This window comes from Pelobates fuscus, chromosome 5 (assembly GCF_036172605.1).
Source record: "Pelobates fuscus isolate aPelFus1 chromosome 5, aPelFus1.pri, whole genome shotgun sequence".
Taxonomy (NCBI): Eukaryota; Metazoa; Chordata; class Amphibia; order Anura; family Pelobatidae; genus Pelobates; species Pelobates fuscus.
In genome coordinates this window covers 71,959,027-71,970,169 of record NC_086321.1, presented here as the reverse complement: position 1 = coordinate 71,970,169, position 11,143 = coordinate 71,959,027, and the positions used below count along the sequence as shown (strand labels likewise).

At 38.5% G+C, this 11,143-nt stretch overlaps 1 protein-coding gene across 1 annotated transcript in view; it reads right to left on the bottom strand.

Moving 5' to 3' along the window:
* Nucleotides 1–4,566: 4,566 nt before the first annotated feature.
* The window catches only part of CPLANE1 (ciliogenesis and planar polarity effector complex subunit 1), a 79,460-nt gene continuing 72,883 nt past the window's right edge, over nucleotides 4,567–11,143 (bottom strand). The window contains exons 47-52 of the mRNA XM_063453979.1: nucleotides 10,077–10,244; nucleotides 8,898–9,019; nucleotides 6,613–6,702; nucleotides 6,062–6,193; nucleotides 5,624–5,766; nucleotides 4,567–5,264 (exon numbers count right to left, since the gene is read on the bottom strand). Coding sequence (XP_063310049.1) covers nucleotides 5,130–5,264; nucleotides 5,624–5,766; nucleotides 6,062–6,193; nucleotides 6,613–6,702; nucleotides 8,898–9,019; nucleotides 10,077–10,244 — 790 coding nt within the window. The 3' untranslated portion in view covers nucleotides 4,567–5,129. The remainder of the gene's footprint in view (nucleotides 5,265–5,623; nucleotides 5,767–6,061; nucleotides 6,194–6,612; nucleotides 6,703–8,897; nucleotides 9,020–10,076; nucleotides 10,245–11,143) is intronic.

Genomic DNA, 11,143 nt, shown 5'->3' with positions numbered 1-11,143 from the left:
TAATACAAAGCAGATTGGTTCATACTCCCTGATCTTCACCCAAACGATAGGAAGACTTTGATTATCCAGTTATGGAACTGGGACTTCTAGATCAAACATAGCATAAAGTGGTTCATTGGACAAGCTTGGACAGACCAGTAAGCTTTGGTTTCCTTTTCTTTCTTGGGAATTCCAGTCTAACCTATAGTTTCCTCCTGGTTCCCTATTCCCCAAGATCCTATAGGATGGAAAAGGTGAGAATGATAGTCTTCCTCCCTTGGTGGCAAGCTGGAGGAATCTTTGGGGACCTTAACTGTAAATGGGCATCCTGGAATTCTCAAGGCTACCGCTTCTCAAATTTGTTGTAATTCAAGCTGACGACCTGGTTTATGTATACCAGATACTGAAGGATAATGTTTTGTCTCAGGAAATTATTGACAATTTCTTTTACTATAAATGGATCCTGTTCCAAGATTTATTCCAAGTATGGAAGGTGTTTTTTTTTTTTTTTTTTTTTTATAAAGATATTTGTTCAGAGAAAAACAGGCATCCGCTTCCAAGTTTACTTTTTTTTTTTTTCTTCGTATGGGTTTTGCAGATGGTTTAAAGCCAGAGATCCTCAAGGTCAAATTTCGGTTATCAGTTGATTTTTCAGAGATTTGTCTCCAAATCACCAGTATCTGCTAGGCTCTTTCGTGGTTAGTTCCTATCTTCAGGGAATCTTTTCCGCAGGGGATCTTCTTTTGGGGTTTTTTACGCTGCTGATTTGAGTCTTTGGGGTAGTCGCCCAGCATATTTTTGGGAAGAACTTCAAGTTCCCGTTTTCAGCAGGAGAAAGTGGAGTTAAGTTGGATTCTTTAATTCTTCTCAGTCTTCCATCTATCATTATTTTTCTAACTTTTCCCAACAACGTTCTAGGGTCTTGGAATTCTAATTCCACTGCCTGGGCGTTTAGTTCTCGTCTACGTTACCTTAACCCCTTAAGGACACATGACATGTGTGACATGTCATGATTCCCTTTTATTCCAGAAGTTTGGTCCTTAAGGGGTTAAAGGTCTGCATTCGTTAGAGCTTTTCTCATCTAACACCTATCTCCATTGAAGCTCCTTCGATCAGTTATGTTCAGATCGGTTGCCTGAGGGCTTCTGCTATACATTCTCTCGATTTCCTAACAGCCACAAGGTGATCTCTTCACTCAATTGGGTCTGTTGATCTTGGAAGATACAACTTTGGTTGCAGGATTTTTTGCAGTGAGACCTGAGTCCCGCCCTAAGGTATTGCTTTTGGAGATCCCAGTCGTAAAGCACTGCCTCTAATCTGAAGGGAAAAACTAAAATTTTTACTTACCGTAAATCTCTTTTTCCAGAAGATTAGAGGCAGTGCTTACTTCCTTCCCCCCCAAATTTGTTCATAGTCTGAGTGGTACGGTTATTGGGCTTTTGTAATTTCTGGGGATGTCTTGGCTAGGAAGCAATTTATAAGGCCAAAGGTTAATTGGGGGAGGTTCTTGAAAAGTTTGGGAGATTGCCAGCCTGTTTTTTCCCTCCAGGTGACACTATAGGCACCTGGACTACTTCATCTTACCGTAGTGGGCTGGATACAGTGCCCTGTTCCTTTAACCCTGCACTGTTCACATTTTAAGACCATGTCTAGTAGCAGTCTCTCTCAGACAGCCAGAAGAGGCGCTTCTTGGCTTTTCACAGAGTGAAATTATGCTGGATGTCCTCACGCTTTGCAGAGATATAGGAGGAATTTAGGACAGAGTATTTTTTTTTTTTTTTTTTTTTAAATAAAACAAACTTGTGAGGGAATGGGGGATGAGGCTTCCGATCCGCCTCTTTGGCTGACATCAGAATTGATTAACCCAGCCAATCCAACCCAGCTTTCCCACAGCATTGGATTGGCTGAGATTGCCAAACACTGCCATGGCCGATTCAATGCATCTCTGTGGATGCTGATTAATTGATTCAATGCATCTCTATGAGGAAAGTTCAGCATGGAGATGCCAAACAGCTGTGCAGCACTGTCCCAGGAAGCACCTCCAGTGGCCATTTGAGGTGTCTCTAGGCGTTAATGTAAACACTTTATAGAAAATAATCTGCAAGAATTATAAAAAGGACCACAATAGTGTAATAAGTCTTGACACCAAAAATAAGGCTTTGGGGTATATTGCATTTACAGACTTAAAAGTTGGGAGCAGAATGTATTTTGATGTAGAACTTATTTTTTTTTCCACCCCTTATATGGGGAAAGGAGAAACAAGAACATGTGCAGCGCTGTAATGTTTAAATGATACTTTATTATATTGCACTCACAGAATAAAAGTAATCTGGGAACCCATCATAAGCCACTGTACTTGATCCCAAGGAAAAAATCCAGGACCATCCACAAAAAGGAACAAACTGTTGTGTAGTAAGGGCAAACAAAAAAATGTAATCATGAAATAAAATTTAAAAAAGGAAACTTAGTTCTCTCTCCACCCTACGACTTCGTCAGGGATTCGCAGCGTCTGTATACCTTATTTACTCAGACAAACAAGGAGTGCACCGGTAGGGACTGGGATGGATAGAATATACTCTAATGCGAGTACCGTATATCCACAAAATAGCTCCCAGACTAGGATAATAAAAGCAAAAATAAAAACATTTTATAAAGTCTATTGAAAAATATATATATATGCTCGTGTACAAAAGGTGAACAAAGTGATAAGTATTAAACCAGTTCCAATAAATTGAAATGTCCCTATTGATACTAAGATAATCTCAAGATATACTACTAGTCTATGTAGCTCTGATAGGCTGACTCTAGTGGTACCCCAAAGCCTTGTTTTTGGTGTCAAGACTTATTACACTATTGTTTTTTTTTTTATAAATATATTTCTTGCAGATTATGTTTTATATGTTGTCATTTAAGTAGTATTATATCTTCGTAACCCCTTAAGGACCAAACTTCTGGAATAAAAGGGAAAAATGACATGTCACACATGTCATGTGTCCTTAAGGGGTTAACCTGCATAGTATAAAGGGTAAAATGTTTTCCTTTTTTTTCCTTTTCTTTTCACTGGTGTATTTTATACTGGGTATTGTGGTTGTTCTCTTTAACGTAAACATTGCATTTTTCTGTGAAAAGACAAGGTTTACATTAAAAAGCCTGCAGGGACTGACTATACTCACCAGAACATCTACATTAAGCTGTAGTTGTTCTGGTGACTGTAGTGTCCCTTTAATAAAGGCCTAGATTTGCAATAAGAGTACCAGACTGGTGTTTTCTTTTTATTTAAGTCCCATTCTCACTGATCCTGGGTTAGCAGACCCTAACAAGAAGAAAAGATGCAAGACAGCTAGGTGCTATGTCTAATCAATAAGACAGCGCCCAACTTCCAGCGGCTGACACTCTTTTATGAAGAGATGAGGCTGACAGGAAGCTGGTACAAGAGTTCAATATGGCAGTCAATGGAAGCTCTCATGGGACCAGCTACCAGTCTTTAACAACCTATTCAAAAGGTCTTGAGATAATCGATAAAAGTAAACAGTTTGTTAAACATGGTCATGCTCCGTGTGAAACTGCAAACGAATGTGCAGAACAATTTCAACAAGACATGTACAGTCGATAATTATATATTCCTTAATAAATTTCATTGGAATTGCACTTGATCGAATTCTAAACACTGCAGTAAAAACAGGAAAGGTTGATAGAATGTAAAACTTTTTTTTTTTTTTTATTAAAGAAAGCCATAATTTAATTATAAAATAATTTTAACAATATTTAAATAGAAAACAATCACTCTTCTAGTAGTTGCTTTTTAAAAAAAATAGAATTTATAAATGTGTAAAATAAAGAAATATCTTATACAATCTGGAATATTCAACAAAGACAATTTACAACATGTGCAGTGTCTCTTTAAGCCATTTTGTGTGCATGTTAAAATAAAAAAAGGCAGGACTATGACATAGCAGCCTATGACTAAACCAGCGTAAAAAACATTATCACACTGAACAAATCCAAATATACGCATATGTAGCAAAGAGGTCACTCTGCAGGTGTTCCACTTTCTAACCGGATGGATCTCAAAAGACTTGTCAATTCGAACACAGCCTCATGTGAACTGCTCCGTAAATTCAACATTCACTGAATAGCTCAGAGTTAACCAAAGGACAGGCACCTCTCATTTTAGGGGAGACCCAGGCTGAGTCAGAGGAGTTTTGCTGGACCAAAGCCCAGACCAACATTATCCAATGAGGGCCTTTTTTTGTGAGTGAATACAGGAAGATTGATATCCTCACAATTTACATTTTTTTAAATCTTGAGATATTGTGGCCATGTGTAAAAATAACCCGTATCCACCTAGCCAATCACAAGGGACATATATATATATACATATATATATATATATATATATATATATATATATATATTGTAATATATTCCATTACCATACAATATTGCTGTATATTGTAACAAACTGGTATAAACGTCTATGAAAATAGTAAGAAAAGAGTATATGTAGCCCCAAAATAGAGTACAAACAATGTATTTGAGTTCACTTTATACTGGGGCTGCTAATGACAAATTTAAGACAGGGCTTTAAGCAGTAATAAAAAAAATGGAGTGATTTTTTTTCTCCACATTTCATCAAGCAAAGCTGAGTTAGGAGGGCAGACTGATTGGAAGTCCGAAAAGAAAAAAAGCTGGAAAACAATTCCATAAACATAAATATTACATAGATTTCCTCCTTGTGGCCAGCAATGGTCTCAGTTAGCCATATCTCCTTAAGTGAGCTTCAGCAGATTGTTTGTTTCAATAACTCTATGTTCATTGTGTTTTGGAGGTTAGCTTAAACAGTCACGCTGAAGGAACAGGCCTAACAGAGGACAGTCAAGTCAAAACTGCTTAGAGGGCTTCAAGCCATCAGCAAGGTCAGATCTGTTTCCCAGACTAGTGCATGTGATTGAATAATAATAAAATAAACCCAGCAGGACGAGTCAAAACTTTTAAAAGGTTAACTCCGATGCCTCTATAGGGGAGTCCCTATTCTCACTAGCCATAAGACACCCTATAATTATTACATGATTAACCAATAGGAGTTCTCCATTCTGCACCTGGGCTGGAACTCTCTCCCACAGTAGATGTTCCCCTGGTTCCAGCTGTGCTCACGTCTTTTCAATACTGGCTACCATGTCTTCTATGGCAGTCCAGTCTAGTTTGCTGAGGATGCTGCCTGTGCTCTCTGATGAATTATCCATTTTGGATTTGCGAAAGCTGTCATCGCCTTCATATAATGAGCCCTGCAGAAGGGAAAAAATAAATATACGATCCATATCAATATTAATGTTCTACTTAATAACTATCTAAACAGGCATCACCAAGACTTCATTCATTTTTAGATGGTGGCTGGAAATGGAATGAATTCTTGTAAACCCACTAAGTGTGGCTTGACCTTTCTTAGAATCATTGGTCCCTGATCTAAGTGACAGTATCAGTCTTGTACCTGAGAAAGCAGTGAGTTCCGGTGGATCTAAGTGACAGTATCAGTCTTGTACCTGAGAAAGGAGTGAGTTCCGGTGGATCTAAGTGACAGTATCAGTCTTGTACCTGAGAAAGGAGTGAGTTCCGGTGGATTTAAGTGACAGTATCAGTCTTGTACCTGAGAAAGCAGTGAGTTCCGGTGGCTGTTTAATATCTTGTTAATGTCATCAGGCACCTCCCATGGGCTCACCACGTCCCTTTCCGTCTCAAAGTCCTCTGTAGTTTGGTTAACTACATGCCTAAAATTTAATTTCTTTAGATCTGGTTAAGAGAAGGAGAGAGTTATTGTCAGGAAAACATTCACTTTCAAGTAAATCATCTGCTTTTAACAGGAAATAGAAAACCTATCATAGAGACATCAGTGTTCGGTGCTACCATTTTGATAAAAACTTTTCTGTCAAACTAAACAGAGCAAAATGTCTACCCCGTCCTAAATCCTAGTTTATATATGAGACACCAAGAGGAATGCATTTACATGGTACAGAAGATGGCCTTTCTTATCCTAGTTGGAGGGGCTGGCTGCCTTTACTTTTCCATCCAATCAAATAATTCCTACCTTGATGCTGTGATTTAGTAGGTGTGGGGGCTTGTTTAAGAGAGATTTGATTATGGACCTTTGCCATATTCCTTCCTGACAGCAGTCCCCTACGAGTGATCTGAGACATGCGGTCTCCGGGTAAAGATGCATCTAGAAGAAGAAGTTACAAAATTACACAAAACTAAAAACTTGTAAGAACTGCACAATTATTTTTAAATGGAAAAATCTGTGTGGAAAAAAAAAAAAAAAAAAACTAGCTGCACTAGAATTGTGCCATGCTTTAATTACTCGTTTAGAATTTTGTTGCCAATAAAATGTAGAATCGGTGCAGAAAACGAGTGTATTTTGTAGATAACTTGATAGCATTACACATATACCCCATTTTGTATAATTATTCACGTAGCTACTGACTGGCCGGCAGGACAGATGATTTCATGCAGTTACTACATGTGGTCAATGTGTATTTTGTGGTCACCGAGCAGGAGTTGATGGCTAGTTAGATTTGTGTTGGCTTTGTATGTAAGAAACATCCAGTACAGAGTATAAGAGAGGTTCTGACAAGTCCTCACCAAATTTCACATGGACAGGATAGCTGGGGGCTCTTCTAACCCTTGGTCTGGGATCCAGTGAGCTCTTTGGAAGAACAAATGTTGAGTTACCTGTAAAGATAGGTTAATCCGAATCAAAAGTGTCAATACTGAGCTAAATGTTGTCAAAGAGGATCAAGATTACATTTTATACGTTCTGATACAGCGATAGCTTGGGTTTTTTAAAATCCAGTTGAAATGGACTGTCTATTAAGATGATCTGCCTTTCTGGATCAGCTGGAGTGTGACACATTAATCACTGTTCGATTAGTTTCAGAAGAAAATTGGAGGAAATTGTGTAAAAGCCCAAATCCAATCCTTCTTTTCTTGGTCTGCTTGCCAACCAGCTAGCTCGTCATCAATCTTTTCCCATGGTGATTCTACTTCGGTTTCTCTACTCCGCAGGCAGAACGTTACTGGTTATTGGAACTTCATAGGGTTTGAGCTTTGACTTCCTCTCTAGCAATTTTGAAATGGCCCATTAAAAACTTCTTAAGGACACATGACGTGTGTGACATGTCAGGATTCCCTTTTATTCCAGAAGTTTGGTCCTTAAGGGGTTAAAGAGTCCCCTAAATCTTTCCACAGACTTCAGTGCTCATACCCTTATAATCGCTACAATTTAGAGGGGGAAAAAAACAAACCAAAAAAACAAAACACTTTACTGGATTTTAAGATACAAACCCTAGCTTGAATATTTCATTCTCTCTATAGATTCTAAGCGTGCAGGCAGGGCTCTAAAAACCTAATGTTAAAGTTTAATTATATGCTTTACTATATTACTGCTGTGTTATCATTTACCAAGAAACCCGGTCTATAGCTGGGTACACTAAATTCAACAAAGATTTTCTACCATTTTCATTTTTTATAAAGGTTTTTAATAGCTTTAAATTTCTAACACTGTTCTTTGAAATGGCATTCTTGAGTGATGATAAAAGCTGTGTAAAGTTCCTTTAAGAAACATTACTTCCCTACAGCCCGATCTCCTATTAAATCAACCGCTGCATAGACTAAAGGGAGAACATACAGTTTGATCCCCTTCAACCCATGGTCCTTGTTACTTAATAGAATACAAGAGGTTAACAGAAGTGCGGGGGAAAAAAAAAAAAGCTGTGGAGGATATATAGGAACCTTTTCACAATCCTAGTTATAACAACATTCTAACCGAGCTAGGAGGAGAGAAGGATCCATGGCTGGAAGGGGTTTGATGTAAAAGTGATCAAACCATAAAATATCCGGGCAAAAGTAAAACTCTATCTGAAGAACAGAGCTCCTTCTGCCTGGTTGTTATCCTTGAATCCTGTAACAAATCAGAGTTTGGGCTGCATATTGCAGAATCAAAGGATGAATAAATATGTTCACTTTACAGCAACTTTATACGGGCAACTGTACTCAGAGCCACCATCAGGAGTTACACCCACTTTAGCCAATACCCTGGTAAGGTGTCAGACAAAGTCATGGGGGCCATAGGGTCCCTGTAATACTATACAATCCAGTTGGAAAAATAGAAGGATCACAGTTGCCAACAGTATCAGAGAGTGTCCCCATTACTGGAAGGGAAGCCTGGATGGTTTTCATGCAGAGAGCAGTGCTGGGAAGGTGTGATATATCACATCTGCACAGCATTACTAGGATCCTTAAATTGTAACGTATTTGTGCTATTCGATTTGCACACCAAGGCTCTGATGCTATGGCTGTGTGGAGGGGATGAAGAAAAAACATCATATCACTAGATCTACCACAAACAGCCATGCTAAGGGCCTCACTATTGTGCAGGTAATTAACCAATAATGGCCTGGCCATACTACATGGGCAGTAAGAATAGATTTGGGAGGGTGAGGAGGGAAGGAGGTATGGGGTCTAACTTCCTTGGGATGGAGTATAGGAGGACAAGGAATGTAGCTTACCGGGAGGATGGAATGGAACAATTGGCTCTGGATGAATATGAAAGGAGATGTGTGGATGTGCCTCAAAGATAAATACACCAACGTTTCCAAAAAGGAGATAGACTCCACAATAAATGGACACGGCAAAAGTTTTGGTTTTGTGGGGGATTGTGGGAAGAATCATTGGGTGTCTTGTTCTCCAATTTGATTTCCATGTGCATCTATGCATATACCAGGAAATTTGATCTGACAGTGCATCAGTGTACGCGAGTCTTGCTGTGTGTGTGTGTGTATCTGGGATAAAGTTTCTGGGGGAGCACTGACTGATGGCTGTGTATAGCACACCAAGATTTCTGATAGCAGCCCTAACTGTGTTCTTACCCCTTAATTTTGATTGTGGAGGAGTAGAAAGAGCCTTTGGTGGAGAAAAGCCGCCTTTCAGTAGGGACCTTCGTTTCTCCGATGGTTTGGAAGACAAGCTGCGCTTTCCAGCTGAAGACCGTCTGCAAGAAAATGATGTACAGTTTTTCTACCTATTATTACGCATACATGGATATTGACTAGTATACAAAACGTATCTAAGCCAGAATTTCGAAAAATGTAAATGAATCATACAATGACACCAAAAATTAATAAAACTAATTATCAATGTTTGTAAGTATATCAATAAGTTAGCATTAAATGCAAATACATATGTATGAGTAGCCCAGAATGGACATGCAGAATAGAAATCACTCCAGGAATTCAGCCATTTGTATATGATACATAGAAAAATAAACCCCCCAAAAAACAAAAAACCTGCGAGGGTGAAATAGTATATTGTGCACTAGTTGATTAAAGTGTTTTGCCAAAGTTATAAATGTGTCCATCCCTAGCTTACACACAAATCGAAATTTGTAAAACTGCCAATTGTCTCATAATGTGTGCAGGTTTGGCTAGCAGAGTTTAATGCTACCTGTGCACAAGATCAGTTCTGTTCAGGACAGAAGTTTTCAGTACTTATGAAAGTTGTTACCTGTACTACGACTACCTGAAAACATTTCTGTGCTGCCCGATGACATACGCAATGTTATTGAACACTGCAGGTTAGAAGGATGGAACAGAAAGAAAGCTGGTACACTATCCAACAAGAATGGAGTATTTTAAAATGTAGGCACACTTTGTACACAGAAAATACAGCTAATTAGTTAGGCAAAATGTTATCAGGGCATAAAAAGTTGTGTTTGCCTGGTGCGTCCCTTAAATCAAAACAGAATCCAATAAAATCACTATACAGACTGGAAAGACAGAATTACACGCAAGTGTCTTGATGCACAATAATTATCAACAGGAAAAAAACAAAACCGATCGCCACATTCGTTCCAATATACTGCTGAATAAATATTTTAGTTCATAGTAGCTATAGGACAGCTCTAAAGAACTAGGGAACTAATAACCAAGTCACAGCACATGAAACAACAAAAATAAATACAAATAAGAAAAATGAAAGATACCCCCATCCCAAGTATTATTCAGAAATGGATAGGTTTTACGATTTACAGAAAGCACAGTGCCGTTTACCCTTTAGGAGAAGAACGTAGTCCTGGGGTTCCAGATGTAGATGCTCCAGATACACTGGGTTTTATTTTGGGACTTGCTGCTGGAATCTGCTTGGTTTCTGACAAGATCTCTTGCATGAGGTTCACTGCATCTGATACACGGTGACTGTGATGCTGAGACAGCAGCCTTCTGAAATGAGCAAGAAACACATACACAGCAATTCACCCATCTCTAAGGAAGGGAGACCAGACAGCACTCACATCATGGCTACTGTACCCACAATGCTCTATGGCTGATCTCGGAGTAAGCTCTTAAAGGAAAATGTTAATCCTATATAACCCTAGAATTAAACCGAACTATGCATAGAAACTTTAGTTCGGTTTAATAAAATAATGTGCAGCATTATAATTGGATTGCATTTTCTTAAACTAACTAAATACAATTAACATAGTGATACAAAACGTTTATTGGTTGTCAATAGCCGGTTTTAATTAAGGTGGTCACGTTGATGCATTAGTCTTTATTCATTCACTTTGATCTTTCACGCCAAATGGACAGTTGATTGAAAAATGTTTATTTTCATTTTTATTCGCATTGTTCTAATCTCATGAGGGTAGTTAACAATAATGTCTTAAGGCTCAGGGATAGCAAATACTCAAACAGATTTCCAATTGTTCTTTAAAACAAATGCTGCCATCTTGAAACCAAAATTTCTAAATAAGAAAACTCTGTTTAAGGGCAGAGGGCAGAATATTTGATAGAGTCCTAACCTCAACATCTGAGGAAAGGGATTTAGGGGTGATTATTTCTGATGACTTAAAGGTAGGCAGACAATGTAATAGAGCAGCAGGAAATGCTAGCAGAATGCTTGGTTGTATAGGGAGAGGTATTAGCAGTAGAAAGAGGGAAGTGCTCATGCCATTGTACAGAACACTGGTGAGACCTCACTTGGAGTATTGTACACAGTACTGGAGACCGTATTTCTAGAAGGATATTGATACTTTGGAAAGAGTTCAGAGAAGGGCTACTAAACTGGTTCATGGATTGCAGGATAAAACTTACCAGGAAAGGTTAAAGGATCTTAACAT